At 39.3% G+C, this 19,231-nt stretch overlaps 1 protein-coding gene across 1 annotated transcript; it reads right to left on the minus strand.

Moving 5' to 3' along the window:
* Positions 1-236: 236 nt before the first annotated feature.
* LOC107294992 (homeobox protein CDX-1-like) lies at positions 237-657 on the minus strand (the record flags this gene model as incomplete). The annotated part of the gene is made up of 1 exon (XM_015824277.1): positions 237-657. A coding segment is annotated over exon 1 (421 nt), but the record flags the coding sequence as incomplete, so codon positions are not given.
* Between the last annotated feature and the right edge of the window lie 18,574 nt (positions 658-19,231).

Below are 19,231 nucleotides of genomic sequence, written 5' to 3' on the forward strand. Positions count from 1 at the left end.
TTGCAAGTATCCCTCCCTTTTCGTGTTAAAATGTAGTTTGACCACAAATTCTTGTGTCTACAAGTTGATGGGGAAAGATAATGAAGAGTAAACGCTATAAAGTGGCCAGCTCAACCCTGCCGAGAGACGCGAAGGAAAAAAGTCGTCAGACCGTAGAGACTTGCTCGCCTCCCGGCCTAAAAGAGACCCCTCCCCGAAGCCAGAGACGGAGGAGAGAAAGAGAGACAAATCCTTACCACTGTTGCTGCTAGTGGGAACGTGGCGCCTCATCCACTCATAAGGCGTGCGCCTTTGCGCGTTTGGGGAGAGCTGGGGGACTGGGGCGCTCATGGGCGGAGGCAGTAGTCCAGAGCCGGGTGGCGGAATTGAATTGAAATCCGGGGGGCTGTATCCTAGCTGCCCCGGACTGGCGACAGAAGAAGGGGCTCCTGCGCCGTAGTGCCAGTCCTCTTTAGGCGGGTACGGAGAGCCCCAGGTACCCGCGGGCTGCCCCTGGTGAGGATCGCTGTTAATCCCGGGCATGTGGTGGTAGCTGGCAAAATCCGAGTATTGAGAGGGCACGGGCACATAATTTGGGGAGGTGAGGTTCAGGCCCGGATGCCTGACCGGGTTGGGGTACATGTTGGTGTCCTTATCCAACAGATAACCCACATACATCATCCCCAAGTAGCTCAGCGTGCATAATGTGCCCGGCGCCGCAGCAGCGTCTTCCCTGGCTTGCCTTTGCCGAGAACTCCCAGCCTCTTCCTGATTAACAGTTCACCTGAACTACTTGCTCAGGTTTTTTTTTTTTTTTCCCTTCCCAACTTCGCAAAGGCACCTCCCTGAGGAAAAGCCTTTTTTTATTATTATTGGGCCAACCTCTCGGAGCATTTGCATTGAAAGGCAGGTTTGCATTTCAAAGTCCCGGAATCAAAGTGGAAGCCACTGGGGCGAATTCAAATGGCACTAAGCAGATAGAAAGGGCGGGGGTGGGGGTGGGGGCTGAAGGTCCTTATAAGGACTGTGCTGAGAGGGCAAGGAAAACCTGAGAAATTCCCAGAGGTACAAAGAATTCCAGGTACAAAAGGACTCATTAGGGAAATGACCCAGGAAGAAAAGAATGTCCGTTGATGTTTCGGTTTTCCCAGACTCCGGGCAGGCATCGAGGCTGTAATACACAGTCACAAGAGACCCCTCTGCTAACAATTTCAACAATTTAATCAACAACTGATTTTGAAAGAGGGAGAGCTCCTTAATCTGGTCGTCATATTCCCTTGTATTAGCACTTCATGCTCATTCTCCCTGCAAAACTAATGTTTAAATCCTCTTGCTTGCTATGCCCAATGGGGTACATGTTAAGGGGCATTAGAGGTAGCCTATTTATTTTATTTCCACAATGCTCGTCTAACCTGGTGCCCAAGATATGCCCCTGAACAATTAATCCCAGCACAATCAGCCAATATCTCTGGGCTGGTTAGATATGTTAGGAGTTATAGTTGGATGTTTCTGGACTACAAAACCTTAAGGAATATGTCAGCCTTAATCGAGCACCCCAGAAAGTTTGGGCTAAATATGTGGGAACTTCCTAAATCTAAACATTAAAATAAATAATCACAATCGATTTATCCTAAGAAGATCTTTTTCTGCACTTCTTTATTTAAAGAGAGTAACAGTCATAAACCATTTGTCCATCTGGTTTTCCACTTTGAGCAAAACTAGATTCTTCTTTTAATCAGAGGATTTTGACTCAGGCAAGTCTGAAATTATTATTTTGTAATATTTAATTAAAGAAAATTGTTATTTTTCTTTGCAAAAGAAAAAAAGCAGTATAAAACAGGGTAATAGATATTAGCTTGGTGTTCCACCCATACTTTCCTCTCTTCATCCCCCCCTCAAAAAAAAATTCCTTGAAAAAACATGTGATATATATTAAGAAAGGCTTTATGCTAAGAAAGGTAAGTTATAAAAAATCCCAGACCTTGACTGGGACTGATCAAGGGAATTTTCTTAAAATTCAGAGAAAAATTCTTTACTTGTGAAAAATAAAATAAAGTTTCTTTCATAACAAACTGGGAGTGATTTCATCTATATCATTTGGCAGAAACCCTAATGGGTATATGGGTATATAAAAGGATGCCTGGCCAGGCTGCTTTTCCTGCTCCAGTTTGAGAATTTGCAGGTGCTTCTAGCCATGTGCTTAGTTTAGGATACGCCAGCCTGGAATAGCCAGTTAAAACATGGAAATATAACATCAATAAAGCTTCGCATCACTTTATTTTTAAGTATTTTAATATTATTGAAACTGCCCTAGAAATGAGAGATATAGATCCATCTTTGTGGAAGGCCCAAGAAATATGAGGCTAGCTGTGTGGTCCAAGTAATCGCATTGGGGTGCAGGACAACACTTAAAGAGAGCCAATGTGGGTGCTATACATTAGGACTGGAAGGACCCCTTCGCCCCCAAGTCTATGAAATCCATGGGGCTTGCGGGGGGGGGTGCACGGTGCGAAAGGTGAGAGAGCTATGCATCGCACGGTGCAAAAGGTGGGATGTTGAGGTACCTGGTTTTCTTTTCTTTCCTTTTAAAAAAGAGCGGGTCTAGGAAGAACGGGGGTTCCCGGACTCCCTTTTTTTCCAGAAGCCCACGCCCAACCCCGGCCAGCCCTCCCTTTTATCCTTCTGATACCAGCTCACACCTTTCCATTGCGCAAAGCGGATGGTCCTACCTAGGATGAGGCGGCCACCCCTTCTCCGCAAGAAGGGAAATCCTAACAACCTGCAACTCGCAAAAGACGGCTTCTGTTTCCTTTCTTAAATGGTGGGGGGGGGACCCCAGAAGAGGAAAGAGGCAGAACCTCCATTCCTGGGTCTGTACTTAGAGGCTGTGCAACCTTAGCCTTCGAATAATACGCAGGAATAGGTTAGCGCTACTTCGGAGTAGGTGAGCGCTGTTTCTCTCTTTGGCTCTCTTTGAAAACCACGCGGCTTACTCCGGAACAGAGACGGAACCTACTAGGTTGTCATGCAGAGAACCGTGCGCCTGTGCTCGGACAACATTTTCAAGCGTTTGTCCAACCTGTAGGTGCTCTTATCATACCGAGAGCCCAATCCACAAGGTTCTGCGCGCTGCCTCGTTAAAGAAACCCCAAAGCCACAAGTTCTTCGTATCTCCCAGTTCACGGAATGATTAATCAACGGAGCTCCTTTTTTCCCATCCCGTTCCTTCCCCCCAGAACATAATTCATTTGAAGGCTCATAGACCCACTGCTTAGAAAGGGACGGCAGGATGACAGAACTGATGGTTAACCGGGACACGTCCCTGACGCCAAGAAATGCCTCTGACGGAATACCATTTGCAGTATATTTCACCACCACCCCCTATTTAGCCATATTCTGGGAAAGTTACTCTGGGAATATTTCAGGATTGTAGCTTCAATTACACGTCTCCATATGTTGAGATTCTCTTTTCATTAAAGATGCGGGGGGGGGGGGCATCCTTCTGTGCTTAGAAAGAAATACGGATAGAACTAAAACGGGGGGAGGAATAATCATTGTGGTAGCAAGTTACAATGTGAGGCATGAAAGTAATTTTAATAACACTTTCCACTCAAGGACCTCGGCTTCTTTGAGAGAGAGGGAAATATTCCTCTTTTGGAACAAGGAAATGTTCCAGGGAAACATTAAGAAAATGACCACAATGTTTCAAATGCTAAGTTACAAAAAAAAAAACCAAAAAAAAACCCCGCTCTTATAAATGTCATTATCAGAAAGGAAAGGAAAACAAACCCCAAATATTCATGTATTTCTAAATGAAAATTTAAGAAATATTTTAATTACTAGACCCTGGTTGTTGGTTGGTTTAAAAAAAACTTTTTACCTCCTATAATAGAATATTATTTATTAAGTTAAGCAATATATTAAAAGTATTAGGTTTATAGCTGTCATTATTTGAGACAACTCTACTACAACCATACATACATTGATTTATCAAATGTATAGGCCAGCTGATGCCATTGTGACTCTGGGCACCATACAATATTAAACAATTTATGGAAAAACAATATAAAGCAAAACTAAAATTCAGAGAATATTAACAAACCAATTCTCAGACTAATTATTCAAAATAAAGGGATTTTATTTTATTAAAAATAATACGACATATTTAAATTAAAATCTGCTTATTATGTTTGCCTTCATTTAGAATCATCATATGCAGATGTGATGTTGGGAAAAGTGATCTGATTTATGTAGGAATGAGGACCTGTATATTAGCATATGGAAAACAAGCAATGGCAGAAATATTTTGAACAGAATGCCTTTGCTATGACGCTCAGCTCCTTTATTATCTATATAAATTCAAAATGTATCACTAATATGCTGACCATTTTGGTGAATGCTGATAAGGAAATGCTTAATCCTTCTTCTTTTTCTGTGCTACTATATAACATTGAATTTAAAAACCCAAAGCAAGTCTCAAATTTTTCTATTAACAACTTGGTTAGAAAATCACTGATAACAATGAGAAGAAAACAGTCATAACTGAGGGACTCAATACAGTGCAGAACCAAAGATGATGATAAATCACAAAACATTATAGTAACAGATCACAGAGAATTTGAAACACCGCAGTGGAACCTAAAATCTGTATCTTGTAACATGTGTACAAGTAGTCCTCCACTTATGACTTCAATTGAGCCCAAAATTTCCATTGCTATGCAAAGCAGTTGTCAATTGAATCTCCTCCCCTATTTTACAACCTTTTTGCCACAGTTGTTAAGTGAATCACTGCAGCTGTAAAGTGAATCATACTGTTGTTAATGGCTTCCCCCCATTGACTTTGCTTGTCAGAAGCCAGCTGGGAAGGTTAAAAATGGTGATCACAGGACTCTGGAACAGCACAACTGTCATAAACACATGCCAGTTGCAAAGTGCCAGAATTTTGATCATATGACCATGGGGATGCTGCAAGGTTGTAAGTGTAAAAAATGGTCATAAGTAACTTTTTTCAGGGCAGTTATTACTTTGGTCACTAAACAAATGGTTATAAGTCGAGGACTACCTGTATTACAAAAAGCTTACAACAAAAATTCAGATGCTGAATTAGAAAGTTGACAAAAACTAATAATTTCCCATTTTTGTCTGTTTGTCATTTATTATTTCGATGGATTAACTAGGACAAGAGATTATGGCTTGAATCTTCTAGTAACTTAGTTCAAAACATAAGGTTTCACAGTCCTCTTTTCCTTAGTAGCCTTCCACATCTTCCCAAATATCTCTGTAAGTCGGGTCCTTCTCTGAATTATCTTAGACATTATACCGCAGGTGTCATACTGGAGAAGAGAAGAATTACTCAGATTTGATTTTAAACACTAATTTCCATTACAGGAATACACACAATGAGCAGGGGAAAGCACATTTAAAATGCCAGTGCACTGCAGCCGTCAGCCACAACAAAACGAAATTCACAGCTGTTAAGTTGGGAATCATATTAATTCATAAGCGTATGTGGAATTTAGTGTAATATGTAGTCTTGGCTTTTAGCTTTAATTAGCTTTAGAAATATTGTTACAAATATTGGTCAAAGACTGGTGTAAAATTGTAACAGTTCCTTAAGACAGTTACATAGGATCTGCTGCGATGCCCAGCAATTCCAGTAATATTTAATGAACACGGGTTCCCCACTCCTGCAATGATAGTAAAACAGCACAACAGTATTAATTCACTTGAAATACAGTCATCTTGATTCTTTCACAACAGTATCTCTTTGCAATATACTGATTTCTAAACATGAGAAATCAGAATATAGATATGCAAACTGGTAAGCTTCTAGGACTAGCAAGGACATGGCTGGCATTTGCTTAGAATTAAAAAGGATCTGCGTTAGAAGGTTAGGATTAAAATGGCACAATGGTTTGTGACAATCTCTATTGAAAAGTCTTCTGTTTTTGTTGTTGATAGACCAAATGTTTGATACTGAAATAGAATAATTAACTTGCATCCAATGGGCATTTTACATGTCCTTAGTATGCAAACACAGCATTCTGCCCCATGGCTGGTTGTATTGGGAAAAAATACCATCAGAGCCATGTTCAAGTTGTCATTACAAATCACATGACCTGTTGACTATCCTAACTTAACATTGCCCATATCTTCCTACTTAACTACTCCATGCATAACACCCACAATGCTTAATGCCCACCATGCATTTACTGTCTTGCAACGCTACTATGTCCATCATCAATAAATCCTATTAAACAGATAAAAAAATAAGAGCTTGTTGTTAATGCATTTCAATTGTGTCTGTTTTAACATTGTGATTTAATTATTATGTTTATGTAAGCTGTCTAGAGTCACTGTAATGTAAGATGGGCAGCTATATAAATTTAATTAATTAATTAATGAACATTTTGGCAATAGAGTGAGGCTGGAACCCAATAATTGTAATTACTGGGAGGGTTGTTTAGAGCACTGGGACTTGTTTTTGCTTGAATGCTGGTTTGGGTTTTTTGTATGTTTTTTTTTATTGTTGCTATGAGCCACCCAGTATTCTGATACATAAGATGGATGGCCATGTAAGTCTTTTAAATAAATAAATAAACACCAGAACAAATAAACTATTCCCAGAATAGAAATAAATATTTTGGTCTTGGTTAGTGTAATTGTGCTAAACTTTAATTTACTAAGTACTAAAAATTATTATTCTGATGCTACATCTTCTATTATATAAATAAAAATGTAAATGTTTGTTTGTTCAAAATCTTAAATCTCCGAAAGTTCTTCACCGATTGCTTTGACATTTTGACACAATGTTGCATTTGAATACGCACGTGGTTTTATATACCTATATTATATAGATGTCACACCTGTGACAGGTAAAAACATGCTTTTTTTGAAAAACAGTGCTGTCTGTTGGACGTAAAAGCAACACACGCTTTTACCAGACTGAGCCACAGCAACGCGTGGCTGGGTACAGCTAGTTTTTTTTTAAATTCATAAAGAAAGTCAGAAACAATAGAAGGGAAAACAACTAACGGTCAACAGATCCAGAAAACCAATACCTCCTGTTAAAAGGCTGCAGAAAATGTAAACATAGCATACACAATTTACAGTAGGAAATGCCTGTCCATATGTAGCATATAAAAACATTCCAAACATTACCAAAATGTAGTAATCTCTCTCTGTTGTAATCATATTCACAATCCAGTGGAAAAATTTAGAGAAAGTGAGGTATCAGCAAAATTCAGATCTTTTCTGTGTTTGTGAAGTAACCCATTCTATTCTTGGGATTAGAAAAATGAAAATACAGTAATGGCTAATTTTCAGCAAGCATGAAAAAAATGTACAAAACTATGAATGATCTATTGTTATTCTGATAGCAAAACAAAGTGATATGCAAAAAGTATAGTACGTGAAGTCCAATATACTTCAATGTTTATAAAGAAAAAAAATCCACAATAAAATTCTGGACATCAGGCCTCAATCAAATACTTCTGAAATAATCTCACTGTTATTAATGGCTAATTATAATGATGCAATTGCATTTATTTCATTCCTTCTGAGTCCAGGATACTATCCTATAATTTTTCAAAGATCAGTTGGTACTATTATAACTACCTCTTTTAAATGTACATGGCCATTTCCTTTAATGTGTCAATTCTACCAGTTCTTATAAATCTACATTATGATTTTATATTTAATATTTGATTTTCTTACATGATATGAGCCAGTCTCTGTTAAAGTTGTAAATAAATAAAAATGCAAGCCAAAAATTATATTAAGTATATAGCAGCTTGGTATCATTTATACAGAATGTAGCTCTGAATGCGGAGTTTAGGAACCAGCAGAATTTTGGAAAAGAACTATTATTATTTGAGATAGCCACTGATAATGGTCCTGTATGGTCTATATACAAGGAGACAAGTTTTTCTTGCTGGAACATTCTTAACCTTGGATTGATTGGGACAGGCACTGTTCAATACATGAACAGTTGCTAAACTGTAAGGACAAACTTCTTCTATAAAATATGTGATACTAAGGCCCAGAATCTTTTGACATTTTGGTTCTTGTACACCAAAGAAGCAATGAAACAGTTAAGATCTGGAATTTATTATACAATTGCCAAACACATACTTATGGACCACCCTTTTAAGTCTATGTGAGCTTTCTTTATGATGAAAGTTTACTTTGGTCTGAAGGTTTAGACGGGACAAGAGAAATCAACTGAACTGACAATAGAATCATAAAGATCCACTGATAAGGTTTCCTTTTGGTCTCTTTTACAACTGAAGAATTATGTTTGGAAGAGTTAATTCATGAAAAACACATCTACCTTTCTGGTTCTACCAAAAACATTTGCACGCTTACCATACATACAAAGAAAACTCCATTCAATGAACATTGATTATTTTATAACTTTCTCTTCACTGCTGGATGATGCAATGCCGATAAAAGGAGCCCTACATCCAATTTTACTTTCTTATTGTAGGAAAAAGCTAATAAACGTCATACATGTATTGCCTGAAAATAAAAGAGGGTGTTATATTAGGGAATGTAATTACAGGCACTTTCTTGCCCTTTGTAACTTTTCGTGCCATGGTGATATATATCTAAACAGGGCTAGAGCCAGAAAAATGCTATGGCAGAGCAGGGTGCAATCCTGGTTAGAACTAGGAAATCTGAATTCCAGGAAGATGTTTGGGCCAGTTACTCTCTCTGTCTCTCAGCACAACCCATCTCATAGGGCTGTAGTTATGGGTAAAATACGAAGAGAAGGTGTGCTGGATAGATTCACCACCTTGAGTTGTTTGTAAACAATAATGAAGGCAGGATACAAATAAATAAATAAAATTGTGAGAATTAGTGGGTCACTTATATGTGTTGACCTATCAAGGGCCTTCAGCTACAGGACGAAAGGAATAAAATATAATAAGCAATAAAAATACTTTTCTCCAATTAGGTGTGTATTCTAGCCAACATGAAATTGCTAGATTTACAAAAAAAAATGCTTATTCAGGAAATGCTTTCAGAAGGTCATGTGTGAAGGAAGGTCATTTTATGGGGAAGCAGCAATGAGAGAAGAGGGTTATGGAATTACACAGGACAGAGCGAGAAGAAAGCGTATGGGTAAAATGAATATTTTGCTTCTGAAAGTTATTCTGAAAGGGTATCTGATAGTTTTTTAAAAAGTTCTACAAAGCCCCCAGGTATTGGCAGTAGATCTCTTTCCTGTATTCAGGCATGGACCCAGTAGGATCCGTTCTGTAAATTCAAAATCTGTCTATTTCTCCAGACATCATTTCTCTGATCCAATCCACCCTGTGCGTGTGCTCCAAGTTGTGCATTAGGAAGGAAGCACGAAATCAATTGTTTTTAAGGCCAGGTTCTGTTATCAAGCACTCCCTTTGGGCAAACTGAAGCCTCAGATGTAATTAACAGAAGCCACTATTATCATTTTGCTGCTTCTCTTGGGATCTTTTAAAAGTCCCAACACTCTGAATAAGTCGGACCTCCCCTCATGTCCTGATCTCATCACAGTGTTCATGTTAACAACAGTGGGAAAAAATCATTGTTTCAGAAAGAGTTTCACTTTCTCAAATACAAGAATGCTACAATTATTTTAAAAAAAAATGTTTTAACGTTATCCCATCCAGCTGGAAAAGTACAGGCAAGATTAAATGTATACGATCCCAAAATACTCAGTTTTCCCTAAGCACATCTTTATTTTGATAGTTTGCTGAATGCTAGAATCCACTAGTGCCGTTGAATGCCGTTCACTTTTCCATAATTTGCCAGGCTTTATTTATCTCTGTGATTCTGCAGTGCACTATAGTTCTGAATTCTCCGTTATTATCTCATAAAGTTTACTGTCGCAAGAGTGGTAAAAAGAGGCGGAACAAAATGGCACGGCCTATAGAAATTTCAATAAAAAGTTTGAATATTTGTCTGCCTTTTTTTATTTAATTCATGCACTTGCAAATAAACAAGAAAAAAAAACCAAAATACTTCTCCCCCTTCCCCCTGCCAAATTGTTAAAGAAAATAAACAAACATGTGGATGAAAAGGGGTCAGTTTTCAGACAGTGCAAGAGAGGAAAAATTATGTAATTTTGCAGCAATAAAGGGCAAGTTAGGAACTGTGTTTTATCTGCTTGAAAAAAGTACAAAAAAAGAAATGACCAACATATATTAATACAAACTACCCCATTAAAAGCTAAGGAGCTAGAGACATCATGTTTGTATATCCATAAAGTTTTCCAATATTTCTCTCTGCCTGTTTGGAACGTCCAGTCATCCCCTTCAGCCAATCAACAGCCTTGCTGAGTTTTTTCCAGTGTGCCAGATCCCAGCTTCCCTATGCAGCGATGCAGAAGTTGGATGCAAGTAGGATCTGAGTTGGTCACTTTGAAGTGATCATGTATACACACTCCACTGAAATCTTTACTGAGGCAACGCAGTCCCCCAAAGACCTGCACAGCATTAACAGGATAGGCCCGCAGGGATAGGCAACCTTGGCTCTTTTATGACTCGTGGTCTTCAACTCCCAGAATTCCTGGCTGGCTCAGGAATTCTGGGAGTTGAAGTCCACGAGTCATAAAAGAGCCAAGGTTGCCTACCCCTGGATCATAGGGCAATCTGTGGGACGCTGTTTTATCCATTAGAATAATAGAATGCCTGATCATTGATGACAATATTTAGCATTATTTGGGGAGAGGCACCCTTGTGTCCCAATCTTCTTTCTACCCAACCTCTCAAAACAAACAAACAAACAAAACCTCACAAGAAATTACCCTGCCCCTTTCAGTGACACTGGAATCACTAACAATCTACTGCGGCTGCCTGGAAGGTTAAGATAATCAATTGAAGCCTCCACCCTTTAAATCTTGCTAATTGCTGGTAATGCGTACAATTAATCTAATTCATAATCAACTTTTAAAAGTTGGCTGGTCAGGGGTGTTTTTTTTAATGGTTACTTTCTGGTGTAATAAAAATCCTACAAGTGGTACCACTAAGTGTATCTCTTCTATGATATCTTTGCAAAAGTTCCTACCCGAATTACTGCTTTAATTGGGAAGACTACTCTGGCTCGTTGGCAAAGGTTCAGACAACCTTAGACAGTAACAGAAATTTCTTTTTCTTTTTCTCTATCTCTTTGCTGCCTTCTAGTGGTTGTCCAAATATATGCCGCCCAGACACTAACCAGAACGCCAAACCACAGATCAATCCAAAACTTTTAAGTAGGACCACCACATACGATATCCACATTAGAACTTCTCAAAAGAGATGGAGCTAATGCGATTTTGTAAAATGTAAAATATTTGCTTTTTGGTGAGTGAGTGGCAATAATACCTTGCATCTCTAATAAGAGAGCAAATAGCCTCTGTCTTCTCCAGTAATGTTCGCTTTCGCCCCGATTTTTTTCCACCTGACCTTCCTTCACTGTTTCTGGATTCTCCCCTGATTCCTGCATTAAATTAAGTTAAAGTCTGCTTGAGATTGAGGGCCAAGGATTTCTTCTTCCAAATGCAAAGACAGGGAAAAGAATGTAATGTGTGTAATATAGATATAGCTCCCATATCTGGGCCATTGTAGCAAAGAATGAGAGTTTTCTGTGTCTCTTTGCTCTCACCTAGTGAGGAACTAGATTTTTGCAACTCAGATCTAGTATCCCTAGAATGAAACATTTTGAACTGGAGAATGGCTATCTGTCAAAGAGCTATATATATTCTCTGCTAGGAGATATGTATTTTAGACCAGGGCTTTTCAACCAGTGGTATGGGTACCACCTGTGGTACATTGGCACCTGCCAGGTGGTACGCGACCATCCTAGAAAAGTGGTAGCGGGGGAGGGGAATGAGCTGAACCGGTGGCAGCACCGCACAAGCCTGAGCGAGAGATGCCTGGAGTTGCAGGGCTATCAGGGCTCAGCGGAAGCGCCAGGATCAGCGCCAGGCTCCAGCTGGAGCTCAGCACTGATCCTGGCACTTCTGCTGAGCCCAGAAGAACCCCCATCAGCTGGAATGTTGCAGCATCTCCAGGGTCTTGTGATTTACAATCAGATGCTTGGCAACTGATTCATATTTATGACAGTCACAGTGTCCCAAGATCATGTGAAGTGACCAAAACCTGCTGCAACCACCCAGCAGATGGGGGAATAAAAACCAAACACCCCCCCACCCCACCCCTGCTGCCAATCCTCAACAAAAATGCTCACAACGGAAACCTCGGATAGAAGGAAGAGCGCCGCCGGGCAGGCAGGCAGGTGTCTAGCTCAGCTGTGGCTTGGGGGGCACTTTTTTCAGTGCCATTGTAACTTCAAACAGTCACTAAGCGAACTGTTGTAAGTCGAGGACTACCTGTACTTTAACACTTTTTTCCTTTTTTGGGGGGGGGGTCATCAAGTTTTTGACACCTTGCTAGGCGACTGGTGGTACTCGGATGATGCCATATCCTAAAAGTGGTACAATGGGTGAACAGGTTGAAAAGCCCTGTTTTAGACCATCAATTCTCACCCTGATGTTGCACTACAATTTCTGAAATTTTATACCAGGTAGAATCTATGGAAGTTGCAGTTGAGCAAATCTGGAGAACATTGTCTTAGAGACACTGCTGTTCTGGAGTAGGAAATTTGGATCCTTTTTCAAACAGAAACACATGATACATGGATTTACTTTTTTAAGATGCCTCCTTCCTTCATGAGCTCTCTTCTGGGCTGTCCACTGCAAAAGCATTCCCAAGACAGAGTACGGGGAGATGGCCCCGCAAGTGAGAATGGATTTTGCTGGTCTTCCTTGTCTTACAAGCCTTCCTCAAAGTATCTGCTTAAATACTAACAGAGACCGAATTTTGAATCAGATGATTACTTGACCTAGCAAAGAACGAGAGAATATTTAGCTGAAGAATGGAAAACCTTGTGATTGTTATACTACAATTCCCTAGCAATATCCAAAGGGTCACAGATTCTTCAGCCTTGTCCTAGCGCTTAGACCAGACATGTCAAACACAAGGGCCGGGGGCCTGATGCTGCCCGTGAAGTGGTTTTATGTGGCCCACGAAGCCATCCTGGAAACAGTGACGGAATGGCCACTGCTGCCTTGGCCCTGGCCCAGGCCGGCCGGGAGCCAATGTACAATTTTGTGGTGGCCATCTATGCTGAAACGCATTCAATCTTAGCTCCACAAGGCCGTCTAGAAATAGCGAGGAACCAGCCCCTGCCGCATCAGCCCCGCCCCCTGGGTGCATGCTGGGGAGGTGTCACCCTTTGTGAGGAATGAAGAAATGGACCATGCCTTGGCGCTTGCCCCGGTCCCACCCCCTTCTGCCAGAGATCCTCAGATCTGTCCCACTTCTGCCCAGGCTCCACAGGCACCCTTGATGCAAACGATGTAGAGCTGGCCATGCCCACCCAGTAGGCCACACCCACTCTATCCACGCCCACTCAGTAGGCCGCATCCACCCTGGCCATACCCACCCGGCCCCCCGAGGGCAACTGCAAGGCTGATGCGGCCCTCAATGAAATTGAGTTTGACACCCCTGGCTTAGACAGAACTATTTATCATTATTTGTCAGCAATACAGAGGAAAAACCTCAGCTTGCCAAAATATGGAACAACTAATTTTTTTCTCCAAATTATATTTGGACTAAGCTGTTCTTGTGTCCACAGGCGGACATGCTATCATCACAGCAACGTAAAACAGCTACAAACTGTTTTGAGTTCTGTAAGGGTGGCATAACGCATTCTGGCATAAAGCAGGAAAGCACACCCACCCACATGCATACACAGAGGGCTGGAATAGTGTACTGTAAGAAAGACTGGCCTTAGCCTTTCTACTCCCACCCTGGCTTATGACTGAACCAGCTCTAATCTATGTGCATATTTGTATTGAGGGGGATGAGAGTTCTTTGCAACATTCCACCAAATGGATTTTTTTCCCTTGGTATTTTTCCAGTGATGCATTCATGGCAGCCCTGCTGCAAGGCCTTCCCAGTCCTTCTACAAACTTCTCAGGGCAAACCCTACAGCAAACATTGTCTGCTTTGGAATATCCTCCAGAGGTCCTTGAGCAACTGAGCAACTCCACCCCCCCCCCACCCTCCTTACCTGATTACAACTAACTGAATCAAAAGGTAGGAGCAAACTAAGCAGTTTATTGTTTTAAAGTCAGATGCATCAGGCCTTTCTTTAATCTTTTACAGCCAGTCAAGGGCAGATTAAAGACGAGATTTAGAGGCTCTGAGCTCTGTAATTCCTTGCAACCCAGATACAGGAACATGGATCAATGAAGGCAGAGATCAAAGCAAAGCCTAACGGAAGCAAAAGTAATGATTAATTGTTTGTATGTATGTGTGTTTTTAAAAATTGAGGTGGTTCCTGTGTAGGAGGAGTCTAAATAAGCAAAAACATACTCAAAGCATTTAAAAAGATCAAAACTAATATGAATCAGACTGCATAATTAAGACAGCTGGAGAAAAAAAGAGAAAAAAATCAGTAACTACAGGAAATAGAGAAAACAATGGTGCCACCACTAAGATGGTTCTCTCCTCCTGATATGCAGCAATTAGAGGTTCACTAAATATATGCCACAAAGTACCCTTAGTTCCCGCTAGCATTTTGATTTATCTTGCATTAATCAGAGCTTCCAGATTATCTTTGCAGATAGATCTGATAAAAGAGCATTATAATACTTTTCTCTAAGGGTAACAAAAACATGGACAACTGAGACCATCACACCACAGTCCCTGGGTAGAGTTGCAGATTTCAGAGCCAACAGAAGGGAATATTTGTAGCACAGGGTTGAACCATGGGGTCCTTGGTGCTCTCTGAGCTCAGTTGTTTCCTTGCAGACATTTCATTACCTGACTAAGTGACATCATCAGTGTCAGCACTGATCTTGCCTAGTTGGGTTATGAAATGTCTGCAAGAAAACAACCGAGCTCAGAGAGCACCAAGGATCCCACCTATTTCAAAGCAATGGAAATTGATTAAAAGTGCTTATTCTGTAAAGGGATCCAGAGCAATGTCAGATCCTAAAACTCTTTGATACCTAGGTCAGAGCATTACATTACATTCAGCAAATGCTTTTTTGCTAGGACCTGATCTTATATAGTTTGCTTGAATTTTAGAATCACAGTCTTCTTCTTCTATGTATTTCACGTAGGGTCTCTGTTTTTTTTTTCTATTTTCTTTTCAAAATTAATTCCAGAACTATTTTGTTGAATTCATAACAGAGGGAGATTGGAAAGTGAAGTAATAAAAGAGAATCCAAGCTTTTGAACTGTAGGCAAAGCTGTAAATAGAGTAAAATAGGAGAATCTTGGGGTAATAAAGAATGGAAAGGAAGTAACTGGAAAGTTTTTTTAAAAAAAATACTGGAGGGTAACAATGGCAAGCCACTCTATCTTATTGCCAATAAATTGAAATGGATGTGGCCAGGTTGTCAGGAGGAGCTGAGTTTGATATTATGATGCCTTTTTGTCCAATGAAACATATCGCATTGTGATATTTGTATGTCTTTCTTCTTTAGCCAAGATGTTTTTTTTTTATTTTTCCAGAATGACAGCGCCACCTCATGGGAATTAGAATAAACATTTTAAGACCCAATCCTGATTATAAGGTTACTTGTAAAAATTCTTGTGCTAACTTGCAAGAATTCTCTTGGAATTATTTTTCTTGCTCACAATACATTTACTCCAAAAATGTACACAAAAATTTCTAATCTATATTTCAAATAATCTTTTTAAAATGCTGTTTGTTTATTTCAGAAAGAAGTAGTGCTGACTTACGTGTATAAATTTCCACTGTCACTTGAAAACATAATAATATTAAAATGTTATCCAAATACTAAAAGAGACATTTACTGGAGAACAAGAACTATATTATGGAAATGTAGTCTTCAAAAAAATACTATTTTGTAACTTTCAGAAAATTAAGGAACACAGTTTAGCTAATTAAATCACATTAATAACAAACACATTCTAAAATATTTAAACATATTTATTATTTTTAAAACATGCACATTTTGCAAAATCAGCACACTTTATTCAGTTCCACTTATGGTTAGTAAAAATCCTTAGACATTCTAAGATCTTCTGGTACTCCAAGTCAACTTTCTGATATCTTTCAATACCCCATTCTATTTCTTCCACACCAATGTATCAAAAATTTTCCATTGCACAGCTCATTGTCAGGGACAGCAGTTGCACAGTCTGTTTTAGAATTTCCAGTTACAACTTTTTACCAGGAGTGAATTTTATTTAGTTACCTCCTGTGAACAGTAGATGGTGCAGGAAGTAGGGAACTGACACCTATTTCTTACAAGGGACAGAGTAGAGAACTTTTGCCTATTGCACATACTCAAATTAAGAAAACTTGTACAGCTGGAATCTACAATCAGTGATTTGAAAAACAGCCTAAATGGTCTGATTCAAAAGATTCCTAATTTGTCCTGGGGTTCAAATTGAAATGAATTTATGGGGCTGTCCACATTTTGATTCTGTAATATAGAATTGGCTTTGAGGTTTGTACGTGAATATATTTTGTATGTGTGTTAGCCATTACTTTTATCAATGAAAATGATATAAAGTATAAATATGACTCTCGGTTAAAAATGTGCAACATTTCAAACTAATAGGTACAATAATTTTTACAAGAAGGGGACCTTTGGTAAGGAAAATTATTGCAAATTTGCATGGCATATATCATGTGAGTGTCTTTACCCTCTTAAAGCAGAACTGCAGAGCGATGAATACAGAGGCAAGGAAGTTTTGCTGAATGAATGAAAACCGGGACTGCTTTGCTTAATTGGTGCCAAAGCCACAGGAAGTACAGCAAGACAGTGACGAATGATGGATAGGTAACAAACAGTTACAGATATAATATACACTAAGAGGATCTGAACATTTAGCATTTTTTCCCAGGAGCCACTCAACTGACAGTTGTACTAGAAATCTAGGTTATTCAACATACATCCAAGTAATTGCTAAAAAAAGATTAATTCAACACATAAGCAATGATCCCAGTACAGTTACAAAGAACAATACCAACTACAAGAAGAAATTCAATTTGGAGTTGTAAAGGAATTTTAAAGCTGACCTTGAGAAGGTATGAAACAGCTGTTAAGGTGGGAGGAAGGAATAAACTATTAAGGAGAGACTTGGAGAAGTGATTACATAGTCCAGAGACTGAAGCAACTTCAAGCAACAGAGTAATTTAAAATAACCCAACCTCATTATTTTTTTTTTAGTATAACAGGGGACAGAGAAAACTGATAACCGTTCAAGGTTATGTTATTATATTCTCTAACAATAAAATATCATTCCTATTTCTTCATCTGGTCTACTATGAAGGGCTGAAGGATGGGAGAAAGAAGCAGACATTTAAAAATGCACACCGTGATCTAGAACAATATGGTTACTGAATGTATGCACACAATGCTCAGGCAGGGAATATTTCAGCAACCAAATCTGTATTATATGCCACAATCTTATTTGAAAGCCTAGCTGTTATGGTTCCGACAGATGAAACCTTTCAAAAGAACTTTGAGGCATTGTTTTCCTTAAAGAATCTTTTATTCGGGAAACAAAATATCGGTACTACATAGTTGAACCCAAAAACTAAATTCCCCTCCTCTGGATACAAAGTAACAAAGTACAATTCCCACCCCCAATAAACAGTCATAAATCACATTCCCCAGTTAGTTTGAAGTGCAGGCTTTCTCCCCAGCTCTCCAGCCCACCAAACATTATCAGCTCTGAACCCAGTTTGTCCTTGGATTCCCACAGCAGAGTTATTATTATTATGGCTAACTGAACTCTCATCCCAATCCCCCCTCCCAGCACCAACTGATTCTAAAAGCATAGAGAAAAAGGCTGCATTTTCATCTGTTGTCAAAGCAAGAACATCCAATGTTAGCAGCGTTGACACTAGCAATGAATTAGATACTCTTAAAGAAAACACAAATAATTGTCTGAAGTCATAGAAGTATCTTCCAAAAATATCTGTGCAGTAGGATGTTCAGAACCATGTGCTTGATTCTGAACCAAGCCCGTAACCATCTATGAAGTAGTAAAATTGGGCAAGAGGAAGTGTGGGTGTGCTAAGTATGTTCCATAGTATATGCCAATACTCAAAAGTATATCAGCTGAGCAAAGAGTGGGCTGTACAAGTAAAACAGCTGTCTATCATAACATATTAGCAACCTTGGCATATACATTAATGCTATGCTAAATCTGCTTTACAAGATCTCAAAATATTTTCCCAGTTAAAGAACTGGCCCACAGACTGGTAGAGCTGTAACAATCCACCCAGACTAGATAGGTATTGGTGTAATAATTGATTTTGTCTGTATGTAGAAGGGTAAAAAAATCATTGTAACATTTGATATTCACCTGAGCCCCACCCACATATTTATTTGGGAAATGTTTTATCTGTCCATTTGTACATTGTAGTTTGCTTAATACATTTTCTAGGCCTGGAAATTAAGAAAGATAATGTGCAGCGCATTTATATATACAATTTGAATAATTCCTTATCCTTAATAAATTAAGAAAGATGGAAAAATGAAAAATAGCAGAACTGGAAGGAGGGAGGACTCAAATCGATCTTCTAAAGACATAAGGAGGAAAGACCCTGCCTGGAGCCCCAAAGGGAACCCCCATTTCCATCTCTGTCCAAATAATTTCAGTCATTTGGGATACTGCCTTTATTCCTGCCATGAGGACTGATCAGTGCCTTCTGTTCCTCTGTTTTAGAAGGCCAACTCCCCTCACCCCAGAATAAGCCATTAAAAATTATGGAAAAAGCCTTATGTGCTTGTTGGAACTCTTATGACCTTTTTTTCACCATGGCTAGCAGTTTTAGAAGGCAATACGTTGAAAGAGTGAAATTGCTAGAAACTGGGGATGCTTACCAGTATTGGCTTCTTACCTCCTCCAAATTCCTACATATGGATCTGAAACCTAGAAGAGGGATGAGGAAGTGGCAAGCGTATATTTGTTTTTATAACTGGTGTATTCTTCCTTGGGCATCAATAATTGCAACCAAACATTTCCAATAACTGTTGATCAAATCAATTCTTGCACATCAGCTTGGAAGAATTTTAGCCCATTTCTCCTTATAGAAGAGTTCAACCCAGCTTCATTACATGAACTTTATTGTTTCAAGCCCTTCCACAACATGTCTGTAGAATTAAGGTGAAGATTTTGACTTGGCCATTCAAAAGCATTAACTTTCTTTTGCTATAGGCTGCTATTTA

This window comes from Protobothrops mucrosquamatus, unplaced genomic scaffold, assembly GCF_001527695.2.
Source record: "Protobothrops mucrosquamatus isolate PMUCROS unplaced genomic scaffold, P.Mucros_1.0 scaffold2179, whole genome shotgun sequence".
Classification (NCBI taxonomy): domain Eukaryota; kingdom Metazoa; phylum Chordata; class Lepidosauria; order Squamata; family Viperidae; genus Protobothrops; species Protobothrops mucrosquamatus.